At 39.0% G+C, this 24,216-nt stretch overlaps 1 protein-coding gene and 1 pseudogene across 1 annotated transcript; both read right to left on the reverse strand.

Annotated features, from left to right (window-relative positions):
* Positions 1-3,747: 3,747 nt before the first annotated feature.
* sxph (saxiphilin) lies at positions 3,748-16,080 on the reverse strand. The gene is made up of 17 exons (XM_051712999.1): positions 15,887-16,080; positions 15,441-15,604; positions 15,158-15,257; positions 11,229-11,408; positions 10,896-11,058; positions 10,731-10,795; positions 9,818-9,975; positions 9,534-9,720; positions 9,288-9,436; positions 6,154-6,244; positions 5,991-6,041; positions 5,734-5,916; positions 5,493-5,640; positions 5,267-5,349; positions 4,581-4,765; positions 4,102-4,288; positions 3,748-3,909 (listed from the first exon to the last, which is right to left on the reverse strand). The coding sequence occupies exons 1-17, from the start codon at positions 15,939-15,941 to the stop codon at positions 3,866-3,868; spliced, it is 2,193 nt and encodes a 730-aa protein (XP_051568959.1). The 5' UTR covers positions 15,942-16,080; the 3' UTR covers positions 3,748-3,865.
* Positions 16,081-16,283: 203 nt separating this feature from the next.
* LOC127448796 (protein SFI1 homolog) overlaps positions 16,284-24,216 on the reverse strand; it is a 14,309-nt pseudogene continuing 6,376 nt past the window's right edge.

Consider the following 24,216-nt stretch of genomic DNA (forward strand, 5'->3'; position numbering starts at 1 on the left):
CATCATATTTACGGGCAAATTGGCGTCATTATTTTTAGACATTTCCGTTGAAGCAAAGAATTGTGGGTTGTGAGTGCCCACGAAGGATACACCTCATGCATCCTCCGAATTCCCGTGAAAGGTCGCCGCATTCGAAGTGTCTTACTCACTTTATGAAACGAGACAGCCTCGATGATGTATGCGGCCGACAAACGCGACCTCTGGAGGACACATCCTTCCAAACGAGACACAGCCACAGTTGTAGTTGCGTCGTACGTTCATTAATTTTTTCGTTTCAGTGTTGATCATTCATTCATACTTCTAGATGTGTGAGCACAGCCTGACGGAGCTTAATAAGGACAATATACGGATAGCCGTTCCATCTTTAATAGAGGTTTGGGTGGACGATTTAAAGAAGTGGCCTCGGGATGTATGTAGAGCCACGAACCGCACATGTAAGGACACCTGAGCTCTGTAAGGACATCGTAACATGTTCTAGCCGAAACAACTTGAGCAAAACATAATACAGTACTCACTAAGACCTTGTTCGAAGCTGGTATTTGTTTTGTTCAATGATTCAAAATAAAATGACTCACTTTTTGACTCAGATCTCAGCTTGTCTCTGTTTATTGACTGATCGCACATTACATGTTGGTCTTGTACGTCTGTTTCTCAAACCATTTGTAACATTTGCTGTAACAGTGCCATCTACTGGATTCTTGAAGAACAACAGGCATTGTAATTAATGCACATCACAGTATACAGGTGCATCTCAATAAATTAGATTGTCGTGGAAAAGTTCATTTATTTTTTATTATTATCTCAGGAAACCTTTGCAGGTGTTTTGAGTTGATTAGCTGATTGGCATGTCACCATATTCTAATTTTGAGATAGTGAATTGGTGGGTTTTTGTTAAATGTGAGCCAAAATCATCACAATTAAAAGAACCAAAGACTTAAACTACTTCAGTCTGTGTGCATTGAATTTATTTAATACACGAGTTTCACAATTTGAGTTGAATTACTGAAATAAATGAACTTTTCCACGACATTCTAATTTATTGAGATGCACCTGTATATCTCTCGGGTGATCCGATCACATGTGGTCAGGCGAGGCACATCGCTGTTGGTAGCACAAATGCATCTCCTGTGAGCACTTGTGACATATAGCATCACTACATCTGTAACAAGATCCGTAAAGATCTCGTACATGTACACCGGCAGCGAAAAGTTTGGAATAATGTACAGATTTTGCTGTTTTGGAAGGTAATTGGTACTTTAATTCACCAAAGTGGCATTCAACTGATCACAAAGTATAGTCAGGACATTACTGATGTAAAAAACAGCACCATCACTATTTGAAAAAAGTAATATATATATATATATATATTGTATGCACACTAGTATGCATATGAATTTGCAGGATTTTATAGGTGTTTAATCTAAATGGGTTAGGTCCACAAAACATGATCCAAATTTTGCACACAGTTTTTCTCAACTATATTAAGATATTACAGAATGATAATGTTTACTTCCTGATTTAATACACTATTTGAATAAATATATTCCCAACCTTACAGCTACATCATGTGTACTTTTATTTATTAACTTTCTGGGGCAAATTTTAATGCAAACAATATTGTAAAGAAAGAAAGAAAAAAATAATGGTTATTTATTATTATTATTATTAAAGAAAATTATACTCTGCTCTAAAATCTCGCTGAAATGTGAAAAATAAAAAATATATGTTTAAAAATGAAATACAATTATATTTACAAAACATAATATGCCTTCTGCTCCATAATTTGAAATTGTTTTTGTCGCTAAATCACACCTTTAATAGTCATAGCTGATTATGAGATCATAATAACCTTAAAGTGCAAAGCCTCAGATGATCTTAATTGTAGTATTTCACTTTTGAGGCTTTTTGCATAATAAAGTTAATCATTACATTATAAACATAATGATGAAATACTCAAATCAGTGAATTTTTAGGTTTGCAAGTTGTTTGTATTTGGTTTACAAAAATGTAACTAACTCATTGACAAGATTCAAATAATGTCAAGCAAGCCAGGAGTATGAACATGAGATGGTTATTATGGCTTGCCGGGAGATAATTCTAACAACATTTTAAGATATGTAGAATCATTGAAATTAACGTAAATAATAATGCGTTCCTGTATTAATAAATTCCCTGATACTAAAAGTCTTCTGTTTTGTAAACATTAGTTTAGCAACCTTTCAAAGCTGTAGAGTTCTGTTTTAGCACTTCCAAGGTGCATGATGGTAAATGTAGTCCCGTCAACCTCATTTCTTTTGGGCATCACTCGCTTGACTGAGATGGTGCCATTTCAAACAGTATTGTAAGGTTTCAAATAATTGTAAAGGTAAAAAGGCAATTAGAGCCTGTAATATTGTAAGCAAATATGACATAGTTACATAAATTGGCACCCTTTTCCTCTTTGTATTTTATTTTGGTGTTCCCTGGCACCTGTTTAGTTTTCCTTTTGTTTGCTTGCTTGCTTTTCCATCTGAATGAACATTTCTCTTTGTATCGATTCTTATATTAGAGGTGCAATATGTAACTATTTTCATGTAATATTTGCCTTTTTTTTTGCCAATGTGTGGATGGCTTGTAACGCAACTTAAAAAATGAGCCCTTCCCAGACTTCCTAGGTTGCCTGTTAAAGCCTGTAGACTGATTTTCATGCAAAGGGAGCGGGTCGCATTTGCCGGGAAAATCCAAAGGATGTGACGTTTATGCATGCTCCCAAGAGCCTTGACTCAGTGATTCTCTTCCGCTATTCAACAGCGACAACAAACTGCAACACTAGGTAACGTTATCTTAGAGATGGAATCCAGCGAACGTCTGGCTCCCAGCACAACATCGACTCCTACACAAACTCAGAGTAAGCCCAAAAAAAAAAAAAAACATTTATCTACTGAATCCCGTCTGGCTAAGCAGGAACGTGATCGTGGTCAAGCGAAAACTAGAGTGAACATCGGCAGGGCATTTGATTCCTGGAGGGACTTTTGTTAGGTTTTGGGGATCAAAAACGACCCTGAATTGGCATTCTTCTTTTTGGACAGGTAAACTTACATAACTGCAAAGCATGTGAAATATAGTGCCATAAGGATTGATCTGTGTAATTTTAGCTAACTTGAACTTGCCTGCTAACACTGACGAAATGCAAGCTACCTTGCTTCGTAACTTTTAAATAATTTCAACGATCTTCTCTTTATACTAAAAGTCAGGTATACAGGATACATTTAAGCAAATACGCTGGTTTCTTGATCGCAGTACAACATATGACATACAAAACAAACAACAGTGCAACATAACAGTGCAACAGTAAACTGTCTGGTATAGTTTGGTAGTATGTAGCTGTATGTGTGTATCAGTATGCTATGTTAGCTGATAAGTAGTTTTAGTTTAGTCTCAAAGTTTGTAGTAAAACAATCATAACTGTAATTTTAATTATGCTACCGCATCTGTCAGCATGATGGCGGTGAATCACGTTCAGTCTCTTTGTACATTACGTCATTGTTTTGGATGCTCGCTCGCCTCTCTAAGGAGTGTGTGCACGAGCGTGAGCACGAGCAACAGGTAGCTGGCTGCAGTTCACTTAACGGCCACAGGTGTCATTAATAAAAAGGGTGTCTGAATCTTACATACTGCACCTTTAAGCTATATATATAAAAAAAAAGAAAGACTGAGATGGTGCAGTTTTCATGCTCTTCAACGAAACGTATTCATGACACAAGGTCATAAGGTTTTCGAACAGTATTTTATTGTATTATTGTAGGCATGCTACAAAATAAATCATATACATATATGATGCATGCTTTATGACAACCAAATCATTGTAAATGCAATTTCAGGTTGTTTAGAATATGCTGCACACATCTTGATTGCAGAACTGCAAGATATCTGTCAAAAACAAAATAAAAACTTGAAACATCTGACAAATCATATATCATTTTTACTCAAACTAAATTTAAAATAAAAAAATAAACTTGCACTCTTAAAAATAAATAAATAAATAAATAAATAAAAAATAAAAAATCAGTGATTCCAAGATCAAACCTATAATTAGTAAGCATGTTTTCTTTTTATTCTTACTCGAGTGTGTGCAGTTAAAGATGCTCTCTGCCTGTGAGTAGAACTGTTCTCCCAGTATGGTGCGGTAGTCCATGTGGCTGGTGTGAACAAGGCACTTAGTAGCATCTTTAAAGAGCAGGTCACTCTCTCCATACTGCTGAGACTCAAACAGGTGGAACCCAGAATCAGGACGAGCTGCTATGGTCTCCTATAAACCAAAATACATCCCTTGGATGATGATAGTTTGGTATGGTGAATGTTAGAAAATTATTGATTGTATATAATCAAAGATAGTACCAGGTCAAAAAGACAAAGACATACTGCGCAAAGCACTGCAAATAAAAATAACTAATAAATTGAGAAAGAAAAATGTCAATCATGTATAAAATGACACTAGGAATCTTGAGAAATTGTATGGAAATTAAATTGGCTTACAAAAGACTAGTGCACAGACTGAAGCACAGTCATGAAAGAAATTACTATTATTTCCATGAGCAGACCTGTGACTTCATGAGGAGGTCATAAATGCGAGCCGTAAGAACAGGACGCGTCATAACAATATTTGGAGGGATTGCCCCCAAGTTACAGGTTCTCCATTCAGTCAGAGGAGCCCGACTGCCATCATCACAAAGCAACTCAAAGTCCCAGGTGAGCCAACCCTCTGCCCAGCCACTGGTGTTTAGACCTGTCCATCAAACAAATCACATTAATAATGACATGAGTAAAACGTAGGGATTATCAACATACTTTGATATCTAAACCAGTGGTTTTCAAGGATCTGGATTAAACATTGGACAACAAGTAGGACCCACCAGTACAACATATCTGTATTTATTATTTTCACTTTGCATTGTTTTTTCCTTGCTGTCCACGACCCTATCACAATAGACTTGTGGCTCATTTTTGGGTCGCACTTACAACCCTCCAGTTGAGAACCACTGATCTAAACCCTGTCTGACATGACTAAACAATGATAGGTTACTGATTAACTAAATACAAATAACATGACGTCGACTATCAAATGGTATGTACCATATATATGTAAAATATACTGAACATGGTGAGGTGAATGAAGTTAATTTAGTTAACAATATCTATATTGGCAATCTCAACACAACTAAAATACCAGCAAAACCAAGCTGGAGTATAACTGGAGTTGACTGATTTTTCAGGATGTTCATCATACGTTCAATGTTGCTCTCCAGATTGTGGTGTTCCATAAAGGCCACATCTCCAAAGCTTTTTCCACTGTGGTCTCCAACCAAGCACCTAATATAACAAGTACAACGTTTTAAAGCCTTCAAAAAGTTACACTGGTTTGCATTCTGGTACATTAGTTCTGAGGGATGAGACATTCTCTGTCCAGAATAAACAATTTTATTTGAACTGTGTAAATAACAGCAGTTCCTCACCTTAATGCACCCATATTGCCATAGTAACGCTCATTATGGTTGTCAGCACACCGTTTGGTGGAAGCTTCCTCAGTCCCACCCATACACACCTTGCATAAATTGCCTTGACCTCCTGGCAAACAACCTTTCCAAAATACCTCAGAGTATACTGAAGACAGAGGAGATACATTCAAGGTTATTAAAATAGTCTAAAAAACCTAGAGATAAAACCTTTTTTAATATATTCTATTAGATGTGGTACCTTTATTCGGCTCACAAGAGGTGCTGCTGTTGTGCTCTGTGCTCAGTGAGTTTCTTGCAGGCAAAACCCAGCCAGCAGGGCTGTACATGTGACCATGGCAGGATCGTCTGCCTCCCAGGTTTCCAAAATACAAACTTCGACTTGTCCGACGTACAACCGCCACACCATACACTGATGGCAATTCTGTCAAAGCATACTCTTTGTAAGGAAATAATTAAGTAGATGCATAAATATACTAAGCTCATTTTGTCCCTTACCATCACTTTCAAAATGGCCTCCGTCTCCTTCAGGAAGCTCACATTTCTCTCCTAAATTTCAGATGAATCAACAAACAGAGAGAAAAAAATCAGATATGAAAATATAAATATTAACCTGATGAGTGCTGACATGAAAAAGTTTGACAATGGATATTTCACATACCATAATATTCAGTCACAACAGGAACAAGGCCACATTTCCCAGCTATGAAAGCATGAGTGGCATCCAGGGACACAGCATCCACCTCATCTCTCTGTGGAAATGAACAGTGGATTCTGTTCTAGGCTCTGATAGACTCTGACATCACAATTCACTTACAGTCAGGGTGCAAAATTAACTAGAGAAAAATGTATTTTTATAGAAGTAAATTTATCTGCCATAAATATTTCTTACAGCCATTAAAATTTAAATGTTTTTCCATGCAATTTGTGATAGCACAGGTCATTTTGCCACTCGAGCATTATATGAGGTGAGCCATCACTCAATTCCTCAGTTGATCTTAACACTTTTCTTCTGTGGTAAAAGTATATATTCATAACGGACATATTGTGACAGTTGTTTAGATGGCTTTTATGTCTTTGATTTGATTGGTTCACTTTACTTGCATCAACGACGATAACACTTAAAGCTGAATTATGCAATTTCTGCACCACAAGCACTACCAAAGGGAAAGATTGTTTTCAAAAAGCCTTCTGAATATGCCCCCCATCTGTCGTTGATCAAACAAACAGATTGTCCTAGCCTCAACTGATGCAATTGCTTGAGCCAGTTTTGTTGTGTCGGGCCAGATGGGTCACTCTACACAGTGTTCATAGTTTTTGAGGCTTAATTATAGTTGTCTCTGTATATTAAGCTGGGACAGAAGAAAGCATTTGAACCCTTAAAGGGATAGTTCACCCAAAAATGAAAATTGTCTCATCATTTACTCACCCTTATGCCATCCCAGATGTTTATGACTTTCTTTCATCTGCTGAACACAAATTAAGATTTTAAGATGAGTTTCTCAGCTTGTTTGGTCCATACAATGCAAGTGAATCGGTACCAACATTTTGAAGCTCCAAAAAGTCAGCATAAAAGTAATCCATAAGACTCCAGTGGTTAAATCAATATCTACAGAAGCGATTATGGTAGGTGTGGGTAAGAAAAAGATCACTTTCACATTCTTCTTCTTGTGTTTTTGGTGATTCACATTCTTCATGCATACAGCGAAAAAAGGACTTAAATATTGATCTGTTTCTCACCCACACCTATCATATCACTTCTGAAGATATGGTTTAAAACACCGGAGTCGTATTGATTACTTTTATGATGCCTTTATGTGCTTTTGGAGCGTCAACATTTTGGCACCCATTCACTTGCATTGTATGGACCTACAGAGCTGAAATATTCTTCTAAAAATCATAATTTGTGTTCTGCAGAAGAAAGAAAGTCATCACATATGGGATGGCATGTGGGTGAGTAAATGCATGGGTATTTCACCAAAAATAATTACATACCCAGGTCTTTAGAGACCCGGCACGTATATCTATCACAAATGGATGTACAAAATGTCCAGATAGTGTAAAAATTTTCAAAACATTTTCAAGACAATTAGAAAATAATAGAATAGAATATATTCTCATATTTTGGTTTTATTTTTCATTTATCAAAGAGATGATGCAACAAATTAGGAGAAATCTAGAACAAGATTCACTACTTTCTCACTGAAATGTAATGAGATGCAACTGGCTGTCACTCACATATTGAACTACACATAACACAAGCTACACATACTACCGGTCAAAACTTTTGAAACACTTGACTGAAATGTTTCTCATGATCTTAAAAATCTTTTGATCTGAAGGTGTATGCTTAAATGTTTGAAATTAGTTTTGTAGACAAAAATATAATTGTGCCACCATACTAATTTATTTCATTCTAAAACTAAAATTTAATTTAAACAAAAAAGTTTTTGAAATTGATGACTTGGACCAAATAATAAAGAAAAGCAGCCAATAAGTGCCCAACATAGATGGGAACTCCTTCAATACTGTTTAAAAAGCATCCCAGGGTGATACCTCAAGAAGATGGTTGAGAAAATGTCAAGAGTACATGTCTGCAAATTCTAGGCAAAGGTTGACTACTTTGAAGATGCTAAAATATAACACAGTTTTGATTTATTTTGGATTTTGTTTAGTCACAACATAATTTCCATAGTTCCATTTATGTTATTCCATAGTTTTGATGACTTTACTATTATTCTAAAATGTGAAAAAAATAATAATAAAAAAATAGTTATAATAAAGAATGAGTAAGTGTTTCAGAACTTTTGACCGGTAGTGTATGTATTTTCTCAGGCACTTATTGAGACTAAATAGATGCACAATTTACATCACTTCAGTAGTACACCCAAATGACAATACCCAAATCATACTGTTCATGTGTTGTACTTGCTATAGTTTACTTCCACATTGTTTCTTCATCAAAATCCATGTCAAATGTAAATCAAAAAAATCACGGAAACATTAGCGCCACTTTGAGTAACAAATAGCATGTATAATATGTACAGTATGTGTACATGCATATTGGATACTGATAATTCACCACTGTTGCACAGAAAATAGTCATATGTATGAATATAGGACTCATTGGTCTTGGTCTTGTAATAAACAAAGAAATAGGTATCCTGTGATAGGAAACTTAAATAGATATAAAATAATCATAAAAATATGATTTATAGAAGAGCAAAAACAAAGAAACATTATTACAGTACATACTAAGGGTCTCTAATGATCCTATACACTTTTGGTACTTAAGCAATTATAAAAAAAAAAGATTTTTTTTTTTTTTCTTTTGCAGTTTAGGCAATTTTTGTGTGTTACACTATTCGTAAGAAAAAGGTTGGGGAATACTAAAGAGGTGTGGGCACAACTCCAAAACTGGATGAGGTACAGGGGATGGAAAGAGGTCCTGGGTCACAAGACCCGAGGTATATGTTAAGGGTTTACACCGAAAATTTTACACACCTTAGCTCAAAATTTACAGTGAAATTGTTCTTACAGATTGAATTAAAACTTGTAATGTTCTAGTTCCTAAAAAAGTTAACAGCCAATTGGTGAGTTATTTGAGTAACAGTATTTATTCACCAAAATCATTTTACCCACATTAGGCAGTTTTTAGACCCTGCTTACAGAACTGTTATATTAGTACTTTAAAATATTAGTTTCAGAATTAGTCCAAATGACAGAGCAGACCTTGTTTTTGTTTTATCATAAATCTCATAATCACAGTTTCCAAAAGAATTTGTCTTACTGGACCTTGATCTTCTCAATGCAGTCACTCATGGAGGAGGCTTTCACACACACAAGAGGATCCGACTTTATACTAAGAGCCCACTGCTCACATTTCTTCTGTTCAGCATGGCTTATACAGCACCACCTCACCACACTGTCCTCCAGCGAGCTACCTAACCACACACAAATACAAATGAAAGTCTAAGCTTCTCATTACCGTGACTGATAGGTACAGAGGTTTGTAAAATATCTCTAGGTACAATCTTTCACCTTCATGTCCAAGGCCCTTGAGCAAGGCCACATAGTCCAGTCCCAGAACCTGGCTCATGTCCATGTCATCCATCAGAACGGACAACTTCTCAGTCACATCTTTAAAGAGAAGGTCAATCCCACCATAGGTCGCCGATTCAAAGAGCTGGAAGCGCTGACGTTCTCTTCCCCTCCAACCAAATGCCATCTACAAAAGAAAATAAAAATTCACCAGTATTTGCTGCCAAGACAGCAATATTATTATTAGAGCATCTACAGGAACATTTTGCATTTGTACAATGTACCTGGGCAGCTACCAAGAACTTGCGAGCAATTTTGCGGTTGTTCATTCGTGTGACCACGCCTCCTCCAGGGCCTCTGCCAAGATTACACTTTCTGAAACTGCCAAGGGGGGCATGAGTACCATCTGTACACAACAGCCTGAACTCATCTTTCTGACTTTCTGTTAAGGAAATATAAAGTATAAAGTATGAATTGGAAAAGAGTGAGGGTGAAAAAGTTGTTCATTGTATATAAGATTATTACATTTAAATGCTATAGACCATTTCATGGATGTAAACAATAACAAAGGAATTAGAAAGCTACTGGTATAGGGGCACTTCCGGTATCATTGCCGGATCCTTTAAATAAGGTTCTGAGTTAACATATTTTCTTAAAGAACATCAAATGTTAACCTGAAGTGACTTCAGACAAGTTGTTGATACTGATCGTCTATGCAAGGAGAGAAATGTCATTCACCTACCAGGGATAAGATGTGTGCTACACTTGTTAGTACTGCACATATCCAGCTGTCACGCTTTACTGATGCGGTTCATGTGTCCATTTGCATTTGGTTTTTCGAAGATCTAAACACTTACATTTCCATTAGTTCCTGGCATCCAGCCACTGACCAACATAGTCCACATTTTAATAATGATATTTTATGACAATCGTGTTAATGTAAGTAACATTAATTGTGTTAAAGTCACTATGAATGAAGCACCTCCCGCTATTGTTTTGAATGAGAATGACAACTAGTAGGAAATGTTAAAGGAACAAAGACGTAACTTCCTTAAACCGACGAATAGTCCTTGAAATGGTCTATAGCCAGATATTACACTTCACCCAGATAAACAATCAAATGACATATTGTTACAGTGAAAGAATGAACAATGTGATTAAAGCATAAGCTGTGTAGGAGTTGCTTATTGTATTTACCATCTATGCTGTCCAGAGCTGTGTGATCCACAAAGGCAACATCTCCTGCCCCCGACTGTAGACATCTGCAGAAGAAACAGAGAGAAACTTTAAGATTCTCAAATTAACTCAGCAATAAATCACTTCTAATGATATGGCCATATTATAGAATATGTCTATTTTAACCTGAGTGCCCCTTGGTTGTGGTAGAATGGTTCATTATGAGAGGTCTCACAATGGAAATTCTTCTGACGAATATATGACCTTTGACCCTGGCACAAGGAACAGAGGCTGGTTGCCATTGCAGATGCTCCAGGCACACAGCTGGCACTGAAGAAAGCACTAACCGCTGACAATTCAATGAGAATTTGAGCATAGACAATTCTGCACATAATTATATTTTCAAACACTTTTTTGTTGGTTTTGGGAGAACATGATGGAATACTCCTTAAGTTATGAACCAAGTTACTGGAAAACACATTTATACAAACTGGGAAATCACTTGATTGGCTGGTTTACCCTGACTGAGGGGCTCATCTTCAGCCCAGGGCAGGAGGTTTCGAGAGAGGAGATGTCCTAATGGGAGACTCCAACCTGCAGTCCATCGAGCACCACTGTGACAGCTCCTACTGCCCTGCAAAGAGCGCATGTCTAATGAACTATCATTCCTCACCACAGCAACTGCAAGAACACAGCCACCTGAGAAACAGAATGAGTGAGATGTGGGAGGGAATGACAGAGTGGAACAGAAACAAATGTTTGGTCAAAGTCTTGCCTTGACTATGCAAACAGTGCACACAATATTTTATAATAATTTTGTTCTTCATTTGACCTGCATATTTAGGTCAAATGCATATTTTTATCATGACAAACAGGTTTACAGCACTAACAACAACAACATCAACAAAAAGCACCATTTTTTTTTCACATGGTGCCATGGTAATAAGTTAGTAAATTGGACAAACAGTATTCTTTGCAACCATGTAAATACCATGGTATAATACAGGGGTCGGCAACCTATGGCACACGGAGGAGTAATCACTGGCACGCCAGCAACGGCGAGAGAGAAGTAGACCACTTTATTTATATACATTCCACACCTGCATTCCAATGTACATCTTGATGAAATCCTTCCTCATGATAACGTAGTGTGTTTTCATCAGCTAAATGGGAGGCTAAACAAAAAGTTGAAATGTGACGAGACTGCAGTATACCCAACAGACTCGAGAGTCTATGGTGCCATCTACAGGTAAAACAATGTAATTTGCCCACTCAACTGAACAGGGTGAAGCCTTTGAATGAATTTTCGGTGTTTTTACTGCCATCTACAGGAAACACAACGTTACTGTGCGCGTGCACGCGAAGGGGGTTAGGCTCCAGCCAGGCAGTCGGAATTAGGCACAACACCGGCAGCGCTTCACTTTCGGTTAATCGCGCGAGTAAACGCGCCCGCTTTGCTTCGGTCAGTCTGCGCGGATAAAAGAGTTGATAGGCTTTTGATGTGCTAATGGCTTGCACGTGCAGTGCAAATCTCGTCACACTCCCATTCAGCTGATGAAAACACGCTGCGTGATCATGAGGAAGGATTATATCAAGATGTAGATTGGAATGCAGGTGCGAAAAACTTCTTATGAATAAAATAGCCTGCTCCTCTTTCACTGTTGCTTGCATGCTAGTGATTACCCCTCTCCCCTCTCCAGCTAGTTCCGGAGGAGGCGGCCGAGTCCGCGCCTGTCCTGTCTACTGCTGACTGCCAGGAGGCGCCCGCCCTTTCCACTGCTGACCGCCAGGAGACCTTCCATTCCCCAGTGGCTACTGCCATTCCTGAGCTCTCCCCAGTGGCCACTGCCATTCCTGACCTCTCCCCAGTGACTGCTGCCGTTCCTGACATCTCCCCAGTGGCCCCGCTGAGTCAGTCCCTCCACCAGCAGCCCCTAGTGACTCTGTCCTTTCCTCTGCACACATACCGCAGACTCATTCCCCTCCCCAGTGGCCGACGTCAATGCAGATCCTGCCCCAGTGGCCGGCACTGTCCCATGCCACTTCCCAGCAGTCGGTCCAGCACTTTCTTCAGCAGCCATCAAGCCAGGTCATCATCCTCTGTCTGCCCCATTTGACCACTATCGTACTGGAGCCACCTGACCTCGTTCCCGTCTTGAAGCCGCCTGACACTGTTGCCTTCCTGGTGCCACCTGACCCTGCTGCCATACCAGTTCCGTTACCAGTACCATACCAGTGCCATACCCTTTGCCCCAGCAGTTGTCACCAAACCAGTCCTTTCCCCAGTGGGCCCCTCTGAATCTGACCTCACCCCAGAAGCTACCACTGTCCCACTCCACTTCCCAGCAGTAGCCACCGTTCCAGTCCTTACCCCTGCAGCCTCTGCTGACCCTCTCCTTTCCTCAACTGCCGTCACTGCAGAATTTGGCCTTTTGCCTAGTCTAGTTCCTCTGTCAGTTTGTCCTGGCCCTTCTTCCTAACATGCCCTGCAGGAAATCAAGCCCCTACCTATCCAGCCAGGCTGAGCCTCCCTGTCTGCGCTGCAGGCTTATGGTTCTCCATCACCATTAATGCCATGGTCTCCTGTACCTCCAGAACCAATCTGGTCTTCTGTCCCACTAGTGCTGCCCTGGTCTCCTACTCCACCGGTGACTCCTTGGTCCTCAGCTCCATCTGTACCCCCCTATTCTGTCATGTCTGGTTTGGACACCAGGGGGGAGGTACTGTCATGATCCTGTTCTAAAAGCCCTCACCGTTCTGTGTTGTGTTGATCTTTGTTTTGTGTAAGAACACATGGCTCTGTTTGTGTTTGTGCCAGCCATTTGCACCGCTGACCCCGCCTGCTTGTTTCCCTCAACCACTTCTCCTCAGCTAGTCCTTGTTGTGTTAATTGGTATCTCCTGTTCCTCATGTATTTTCCTCACTATATATTGTGCATCTTTTCCTCATGTTTTGGGCAGTTTGTCTTGTGTCATTGTACCAAGCAGTTGGCCCCGCTGAGCGTCTTTCAGTCCAGATGTTTGGAGTTTTGCTTGTTTGATCCCTGTATTGTGTCTGATCCCAGACTCCCTCATGTTTGTGGCTCTCTACCTTGCTCCCTTTGTGGTACTGTAAGGGTTTCAGAGTGATCCACCTGCTGTTTTCCTGTTTGTCTTTATGTATTCCCCCTCCATGTGTTTTTGTTTTTGTTTGACAGGATTTAGAATCCCTTTGTTTGCTGTCTTGTGCCAGATTGTCTTGTGCTGTTTGCCCTGTTTAATCCAGCCATCTACTCCTGTCGGTTTTGTTGTCTTGTCGGTCATGTCTCTTCGATGCTGATTTTGACTCTCCCTTTGGTATTCTCTGCCTGGACTACCTGCCTTCCCAGATTTTGGACAATGGCCTATTTTGGACTATTCTCTTGTCTACTACCCACTGAATTATCCAGCTCCACTGCTTTTCTGGCAGAAGTCATTATTATTTGCAGGTTTTTTTCCATTTGTTTCAATAAAGTCATTATCTAACAAGGACATTTTAGCTGCTCCTGAGTCCTCTGTACCTGACAGGTTCCCTCTCTGGTCTCCAAGTATCCAGTATTACCATCCACGTTGCTCTGTCAGCTGTTTTTCTTTTTCTTTTTTCAATAAACTGTCACTATTTGCTACCTGCCTCTTTCGGGTCATCATTCCTGACAGATCCTGACCTAAAATAATTAATGACTATTAATTTTAAATTTTAAATACTGTATGTTCTTCATCAAAAACAGTTGTTGAAGGGAGTTGTTGAATTAAAATAAGAAATATGAAGTCATATATTACATCTTAGTTTTTTTAGCATTTTTTATTTTTTTTGTATTTATTATAACAAATTAGAGATTATTATATAATAGCATATTTCCTTATTTTAAATCACTTTAAATCTAAAGACCCACTAGTGAGCCTGGCCCCCTAGCTGAAATACACTGATTTAAAGACAGCAGACAAGAACTGAAACCAGGGGGGCAAGTAAAGACACTGACTACCACATCTGGAGTTGCAAGTTCAAATCCAGGACGTGCTGAGTGACTCCAGTCAGTCTTCCGAAGCAACCAATTAGCCCGGTTGCTAGGGTGGGTAGAGTCACATTGGGTTAACCTCCTCATGGTCGCTATAATGTGGTTCTCGCTCTCGGTGGGGTGTGTGGTGAGTTGTGCGTGGATGCCACGGAGAATAGCGTGAAGCCTCCCCACGCACTAGGTCTCCGCGGTAACGTGCTCAACAAGCCACATGATAAGATGCGTGGATTGATGGTCTCAGACGCAGAGGCAACCGAGATTCATCCTCCGCCACCCGGATTGAGGCTCACTACGCCACCACGAGGACCCAGAGCGCATTGGGAATTGGGCATGCCAAATTGGGGAGAAAAGGGGAGAAAAAAAAAGAAGAAAAAAAAAGAACTGAAACCACATCAGGTTATTGCATGATAACTACCATCCCTGTAGATTTCCTTTGCAACAGCTGTGAGACCAAACTGTTTTACAGCAGAGTACACTTCTCCAGCATCCAGAGTCACAAGGTCAGCTTTATTATCCTGACAGGAGAGGAGAGCAGAACTTTAAAACACTAATAAAATGACAGAGCTTATTCTATTTGAAGATGTTAAAGGTTATGCAATATTACTTGGAGAAAACAATTAAGCATTAAGAAATAGGGAAACAGGAAAGTTCAGTATTGCATTGACAGATTGCAAGGTGAATGGTATGTTATAACCCACCCGAATCTTATTAATGCAGTCAGCAGTGCCATAAGCTTTCACGCAGGAAAGACGCGCAAAGGCCGTGACGGCTGCAGGTGGAAGGACCGCGACCAATGCTTTGGCAAGCTCCGCACACTTTCTCTGCTCTGGCTCTGATACCGTACACCAGCGCATTTTCTTACCTAAATGCAGGGACAAACTTATTATATATTAAATATATAAACTACTTCAACTGAATGATTTTATGGGTCAGTTTAGCAAATAAAATCTACGTCTATATGCAGACAATAAATTAAAGCCAGTATTAAACAGTTTCTATAAGCTGCTACACATTCCCTTACTAGGTTTCAAGTTTACAGTGGCGCAGATTTGCTTTCATCAGGTAAAACTAGCCCAAATAGCAGACGTGCGCATGAAAAGAAAACTGCAAAGTTTAAACATTTTAGTGGCAAACGTGGACTTACCCCAGCTGGTGATGGAACACAGCAGTAAAGTTAAAATAACAAGCACTTTCTTCATAACTGTATTAGTAATCTCTGCTCGAAAAGTGTTTGAATCAGTTTAACAGACTATTTTGAGTCCTGCGCAGAGGTTTTAAGCCCTGGCGTAAAGTCCTCAATGGAGCAGGCATGTTGCTAACTGAAGACCTCATTGTAGGTTTGTTCTAGGTTGAGAATTGTGCGTATTGGGCAAGTGAGTGTTTTCAAAGAGAAAAGTTATAATAAATGCGCACATATGGAACATATTACAGTGGAACTCAAACATCACGTGGACCATCCTCGTCCAGACAACTTCTTGCCTGCCGTTTTAGGGCATTTTCAAAGTGCAGATTTTGTTTGGGATTGTGTTACCATAACCTGCACTTAATCCATCAAATCAGAATCTGAGCTCACATAAACGTCTGAATGAAGCTTCCAATATTAGGATCCAACATTTCATGCACACAGCCACAATATTTTAACTGTGAGGTAACAAGTCAAAGAGTCAAACTAAAGTTATTTAGAGTTAATATGTAATTAACAATATCAAAACAACAAGATTGAGATTAAATTGAATGATTTATTAAACAAGAAATGTATAAGGTGTTTTACAAGTTTCAGAAAAAAAAATTAAATATTCAACCTGATAACTGTTATAAAAAAAAAAAAAAAAAAAAAACAGGTTTTAAATTCTGTCACTGGATTTTCCAGTTTCTCAAGGATCCCCACAATACAAAAAAAAAAAAAAAAAAAAAAAATGTGGAATAGTTCCTGGGACCAAGTTACAATCAAATGTTGATTGGTTGCACAGCAGGTATAGCCTCGATTTCATATGAATCACAGCGTGAACAATATTGAATGCAGGAAAAGCTGCGAAGCTTTAAGCGTTTGTCATTTAAAGGGAAGTCTAGCTATCACACACTCTAGGCAGTGTGTTGCAAGGCACATTAGTGGTATACTCCATGATTAATAGATGTCTATGTGTTCACCGTTGACTGTAGTAGTTGGGGCTGGATGGTGTTAACTCTGTCAGCATGGCAAATCATGGTGGGTTTCTGCCTGTTTAGTCTCACAGATAGAGAAGAAATGCGGCTCTCAAGCTGCAAAAAAACATCACAATAAATCAGAAAAATATTTGGGCTCAAAAGAAATGAATAAAACCAGACTTAAAGGAATAGTTCACCCATAAATGAAATTTCTCTCATCATACTGATCCTGAGTATTTTTTCTGCCGAACACAAATGAAGATTTTTTTTTTTATAAGAATCAGCTCTGTTGGTCCATTCAATGAAAGTGAATGAACTCCAAAAAGCACATAAAGGCAGCATAAAAGTAGACTAGTAGACATGAAAAGTAGACATATAAAACAATGTAGACATAAAACTGACTCAAGTGGTTTAATCTAGTCTTTTGAAGCAATGTAATCAGTTTTGGGTGAGAACAGACCAAAATGTTACTTCTTTTTCACTGTACGTCTTGCCTTTGCAGTCTCTTGGCACATGATTTCAAGCTCGATTGCGCATGCGCAGAATGCTAGATGTTGCTAGGAAGTGTAATCGAGCTTGAAATCATGATCGCCAAGGAGACTGCTGATGTTAAGATTTGTATTGAATAAGGAGTTATATTTTGCTCCGTTCTCAACCAAAACCAATTGGATTGCTTCAGAAGACATAAATTAAACCACTGGAGTCTTATGGATTACTTTTATGCTGCATTTATGTGCTTTTTGGAAATTCAAAGTTTTGGTCACCATTCACTTGCATTGTATGGACCCACAGAGCTGAGATATTCTTCTTACAATCTTCGTTTGTGTTCTGCAGAAGAAATAAAGTCATACAAATCTGGAATGGCATGAGGGTGAGTAAATGATGAGAGTTTGTTTGTTTGTTTATTTAGTTTTAATGCCATGTCAGCAACTAGGCTATTCCCATGGCAAACAAAGATTCATCAATACATATTTGCAATATTAGATAAGACAATTTAAGTTTATACAAGATAAAAACTGTAAAATCTGTTCAGATGGTAATTTAAAAAAAAAAAAAATTATTAAGGAAGTCTCTGTATAGAAGCATTCTCTGATAGTTCCAAAAGTTTTACAGTTCAATAGAATGTGCTTGATGGTCATAAGGGTTTGGCAAGGTATACATATGGGAGGATCTTCACCAGTCAGTAAAAACACGTGTTAGTCTTGAATGGCCCAGTCGGCATCTGGTAAACACTATTTGGTCGTGCCTAGATTTAAAATTTTGAGAGTAGTTGCTTTGGACCCTGGGGTTTATTTCATATAGTTTATTGCTATCGCACTCATTCCATTCTAATTGCCATTTATTGGTGATATACGAGTTTATTAATGGCCTGAGGTCAGAGGGTGGTATCAGAAATTCTGAGATCCAAGTTTAATGCCTCTTTTGCAGCTGTATCTGCTTTTTCATTTCCTGCCAGACCAATATGTCCCGGCACCCAATAGAGGATAATGTTGAAATCCTTCTTCTGTAATCTATGTATTTTAGTCAAAATGTTTATGATTATGGGGTGATCGGTCTCCATGGATTCAAGTGCTTGAAGGCAAGACTTTGAGTCTGTAGCGATTCAAAAGTTTCGTCCTCGGACCTGCTCAATGTTTTCCAGTGCCAGTAGCAGCACTCGGGCCTCAGCTGTGAAGATAGAGCTCTGTTCTGGAATACGTATGCCATATTGTTGATCTCCAATCACCAATGCTGCTGACACACTGTTATCCGTTTTGGATCCATCCATGAATACTGTACTATGGAGTGGGAGACTACATTTCAGTACCAAGAATTCCTGTTGATACATGTTAAACGATGAGAGAATTTTCATTTTTTGGTAAAGTATTCCTTTAAACAAGGAGCTAAGTTTTTCTGCTTTTCTCAAATGCTACAACCAATAACCTTATATGCACATAGAGCCCAAAGAAAGTTAAAACTTAAAGGGTATGATGCTAAATTATTTGTTAAGGAAATAAGTAAAAGTAAAAATAAGATGTCATTTTCATATCAAAATAATCTATTTATTATTAAAATAATCGATAAAATATGCCCAATATAATTCATAATATTACACATCCTAAAACCTTTTAAAAATATATGCATGATTAAGAGGTTAGGCAATCTGTAGCATTTATCAACAGTGAAACACCCAACAGCTGGTTTTGAGAGTCTTTGATTTATGTTTACACTGATTCTCCAAAAATGTGTGTGTAAAATGTAAACCACCAGTGTCCTCTGGACAATAGTGCAGCCTGTGGATCAAAGAATGTTGACTTGTCCTCTTATCTTGTGAATTTTTAACTGTACATAGAAAGGTGTGTGTGTGTGTGTGAGAGAGAGAGAGAGAGTGCAAGAGAGAGGGAAAGAGAATGATATACTGATACCTCATTTAACTCCTTTGAGACATTTTCTCTTTCTTCAGTTTCTCCCTCAATGTCTGCTGTTTGAAGCCAGTTACTTAAGACCTTTTGAAGCTTCCGCCACATGCCACGTCCCACACACACACACACACACACACACACACACACACAAAGAGTGAGGTTGTTGTCCCCTAGAATAAGCGATTTGACATCACGAAATGGCAATGTTAAAAAATCCTTTCTTTCACATTTAACACAAAGTACGTGCAGAATCCAAGTATTTTCACCACATTAGTCTCTCAGATGGAGAGAGACGGAGCAGACACAAATATTCAAACCAAAGCCAAGTTTCCTCAGTGTTTGCTAAAATAAATAAGCCACTTTAATTTTCCGAAGTAATGGCTCAAAACTTGGGAGTACAAATGGAGATCACCCCAGTGAAAAGCTATACATTTGCAGATGCTGTTAGCATTTTAATATATTTTGGATTGAAGGCTATTTTAGAAAAGACCTTTCACTCACACCTCTCATCAAGAGAGAAAATAATTATATTATTGTACATTTGATCTATTGAAAGTCTGCATTCTTTCAGTAACTGTTCTCTGTCTTATTGGTATTGTTGCATTACCAGTCTGATATCTAGTAGTTCTTTGGTTAGTTTCTCAGTCGGATCTGAATCTGCTTCCACAGGCTCATCTACTTCATTCTCTTCTTCCTGCTCAAGTGCTCTCTGATACACATCTATTGCAAGGGAAAAATTAGATTATTAATGCTTATTAAAAATGCTTCATTATTTAAGCATGTGTATGGTCTTTCAACATCTCACTTAACCTCAAACTGCAGAAAATTAAAACAAAATAATCAGAATTTATTTCTCAGAACTCACTTCTTTTATGGAAGATTGCATGTGTTTTTACCTTGTGGAGGCAGAAGCAGGGGATCGAGTCAAGTCTCCTTATATCTTAAGTGTGATTGCTGTACCTAAAAAGAGAAAAACTATTTATAGAATGCACAAGCCTTTAGAGAATGATTAGCTTATCCTTAGAAGGCAACTCAAAACTTGTATCCATCTGAAGAAAAAAGCCTGCTTATTCAATAAAATATGTAGCTGTTTTGAGAACTGTTAAATTGATTTGAGATTAAAATTAAAATGTAATTAACATTTAACCCAATTTAATGCTCTGGGGTAAGAAAACAAATAAAAATAACAATAATTTGGTAACTGGGGCCTGGGTAGCTCAGCAAGTAAAGACGCTGACTACCACACATGGAGTCGCAAGTTCGAATCCAGGGTGTGCTGAGTGAATCCAGTCAGGCTTCCTAAGGAACCAGTTGGCCCGGTTGCTAGGGTGGGTAGAGTCACATTGGGTTAACCTCCTCGTGGTCGTTATAATGTGGTTCTCGCTCTTGGTGGGGCGCGTGGTGAGTTGTGCGTGGATGCTGCGGAGAATAGCGTGAAGCCCCCACACGTGCTAGGTCTCCACGGTAACACTCTCAACAAGCCACGTGATAAGATGCGCGGATTGATGGTCTCAGACGTGGAGGCAACTGAGATTCGTCCTCCGCCACCCGGATTAAGGCACTACGCCACCACGAGGACTGGGATAAAGATAAATTAATCAACATTCTTATCCTCTATATGCAAAACATTATCTTAAAAGAATAGTTCACCCAAAAATGAAATGTATTTACACACTTCTATGTTGTTCAAAAGCTGTATGACTTTCTTTCTTCCATAGAACACTAAAGGAGATGTTAGGCAGCATGTTAGACTTAGTCACCATTCACTTTCACTTTATGGGGGGGGGGGGGGGTGACTGAGGCTAACATACTGCCTAACATCCTTTTGTGTTCCATGGAAGAAATAAAGTCATACAGGTTTGGAAAAACATCAACATGAGTAAATGATAACAGAATAATCATTTTTGTGTGAAACTATCCATTTAACAGCAAATAAGCATGTTTACAGCACTGTTAGTTACCTTGCTGTGTGCTACTGAAACGGTAAATGAAGATGGAGGCAGAAGTATGTCCTGGTCAGTTGTGTTGATCAGTGCGGTTGTGTATCCTGAAGGGCCAGGTCTCAGGGGTGGCATCATAAGTTTTAACACCAGCGTAGGTGACACCAGTGTTTTGTGGGTTAAAGGGACTGAGGGTGATAGAGATGAAATGGGGAGAGTGCTAGAGTAGGACAAGGGAAGCCTTGTCTCGGTCTCTCTTACAGATGACATCTGTGTACTGAAGCACCTTAGAGAAAGGCAGACGATTGTTAGTATTTGAACATAATGATAATAGTCTGCAATACATTCATGCTGGTCTATGTGTGCATATGAGTCTATGTTTGTGTTAGTGGTTAAGTGTCTTCTTCACCTGCTGGTCTTGGGGTGCTGTAGCAGACCTTTGGCTGGGGACTGCAGGAGGTCATCTGGTCTTCTTGGTTGCAGTCTAGATGCCCGAACTGACATCCTGTTGACAGAACATGTGGTTTAGATTGACTCCAGACATAACAGATCAGATTATTTTTCCTTCACTCCCAAAATCAAAGGTCATGGCTTTTTTAACAAATTGTAAAAATTAAACATAAGGAATAGGTCACCCAAAAATGCTGTCATTACTTACCCTCTTGTTGTTCCAAATCTGTATGACTTTCTTCTGTGGAATACAAAAGGAAATGTTAGGCATTACGTTAGTCTTAGTCACCATTTACTTTCAATGTATTAAGAAAAGATGCAATGAAAGTGAATGTTGACTGAGACTAACGTATTGCCTAACATCTGCTTTAGTGTTATAGAAGAAAGTAAGTCTTACAGGTTTGGTATAACATGAGGGTGATGACAGAATTTTCATAACCAAAGCAATTACATATTAAAGGCTTTAAGCCACCACGATAACACCTAACATGACTGATCACTTGATAATTAAATTAAAATTAGGATTAACATTTGCAATTAGAAAGGCTGTCACTCACAGCTGATTGATGATAGAATCTTTCTGCCTCTCCTTTGCTGCTTGGCTCCCGATTGGACAGATGGTGGGTATGGGGGTGTGGTCTTCAGACAGACAGAAGGACACACTCTTTTTAGGGTGACTGTCCTTAGAGACTGTCATTTTACCTCTGGCAGTGTTACACAGAGCCTGTTGCTTCCATCATACCGCACACCACCTTACTACTTCCTGCAGCTGCCGACAACTCTGTATGTGATTACGTAAAGTTAATAAAATAACATACATTCATATGTACACTATTTATGAAACTTGGTAAATGTCAGAAATTAAAGGAATAGTTCACCCAAAAATGAAAAATCTGTCAGAATTGATTCACCTTCATGCTGCACCAAACAACGCAGGTTATCGCTTAACCATGCAAGCCATTGTGAACTAGCTTCTCTCACAGCACTCATTATGAACATTGTGAATAAATGGACGTCAAGATTTTCTTACATTTCGGGGGTTGTTTCTTACCAAACCTATTGTACACCTTCAAAAGACTTGGATACAGAAGCACAAGTCGCATGCACTACTTTTATGATACTTTTGGGTTCTTTTTGTAAAACTTTGAAGTCACCATGAATTCAAAATTGACAATTCTTATTTTCATATTGGATGTTGCTTTTTTTTTTTTATTATAAATGATATATTCATGCACACTATTTAAAAAAAAAAAAAAAATGGTTTGCCCTCTTAATCTTTAATCAAAAACAACAACCTACCCCCCCACTCGCAACAACTTCTCTTGTCTGCTGATGTATGTCCTGGTGTGAGGGCTGAGCAATAAGTTTGACCGATAGCCAGACGAGTTTCATCCCCTCCAGCCCTCCGTCATTCACATGAAATGATCGCAGCAATTAGCAAACAACATTGAACTCTTAAACTTCGCAGAAGGATGGATATCTGAGAATTCATGTTTGTGTTGTGAGGTCAAGTGGCTGGAGTTTATTTATATTTTTTTGTGCAGCCGAAGATTTCTTGGGATGTACAGTTCGATAAGTGCTCTTTATTCATTATGTTTAGTGTACTGGGATAAAAAAAATTATGTTTTATTTTTTACTCGCTTCTCAATTATCTGTACTGTCATGACGGCTTCTGCCTCATCGTAAGCCAAGACCGCGATGTGCTGTGTGCATTTGTGGGCTGGTTATGTAGTAATGTTGATAGTTATATCATTTGGTTCTCAAAACTTTTAAAAAGCTGGCCGGTACGGAGATCACTTCTCAAGTTTTCCCAGTAAGTGACTCCACAGCACGGTGGAAAGGGGCATGTGTGTGTGGGTGTAAACTAAAGCCTACTTTTTTTTAAATGGGTCGAGTCGTTCCTACATGTCCCAACACCCAATTCCTGTTTCAGTAGGAAATATGTCAAAACAGTGAATCAAACAGCGCTCATCAAGGTACTTCAGTGCGACTTTAAAGTCACTGTCAACTGCCATTGTAAGAAAAGACAGACCAGGATATATATATATATATATATATATATATATATAAAAAAAATTATTCTATCCCCTTTTCTCCCCAATTTTGGAATGCCCAGTTCCCACTCCTTACTAGGTCCCCGTGGTGGCGCGGTTACTCACCTCAATCTGGCTGGTGGAGGACAAGTCTCAGTTGCCTCCGCTTCTGAGACAGTCAATCCGTGCAACTTATCACGTGGCTCGCCGTGCACGACAATGCAGAGACTCACAGCATGTGGAGGCTCATGCTAGTCTTCGCAATCCATGCACAACTAACCACACGCCCCATTGAGAGCGAGAACCACTTAATTGTGACCACGAGGAGGTTACCCCATGTGACTCTACCCTCCCTAGCAACCAGGCCAATCTGGTTGCTTAGGAGACCTGACTGGAGTCACTCAGCACACCCTGGATTCTAACTCACGACTCCAGGGGTGGTAGTCAGCGTCAATACTCGCTGAGCTACCCAGGCCCCCAGACGGACCAGGATATTAATTAAAA

This window comes from Myxocyprinus asiaticus, chromosome 12 (genome assembly GCF_019703515.2).
Source record: "Myxocyprinus asiaticus isolate MX2 ecotype Aquarium Trade chromosome 12, UBuf_Myxa_2, whole genome shotgun sequence".
Taxonomy (NCBI): Eukaryota; Metazoa; Chordata; class Actinopteri; order Cypriniformes; family Catostomidae; genus Myxocyprinus; species Myxocyprinus asiaticus.

Excerpts from the sequence above, each read along its gene's own strand:
- sxph (XM_051712999.1), bottom strand. The coding sequence starts at position 15,941 with ATGAAGAAAGTGCTTGTTATTTTAACTTTACTGCTGTGTTCCATCACC. Across the intron at positions 15,605-15,886 it reads GTGTTCCATCACCAGCTGGG|GTAAGAAAATGCGCTGGTGT; the intron begins GTAAGTCCACGT and ends CCCTGCATTTAG. Across the intron at positions 11,059-11,228 it reads AGATGAGCCCCTCAGTCAGG|CGGTTAGTGCTTTCTTCAGT; the intron begins GTAAACCAGCCA and ends TTGAATTGTCAG.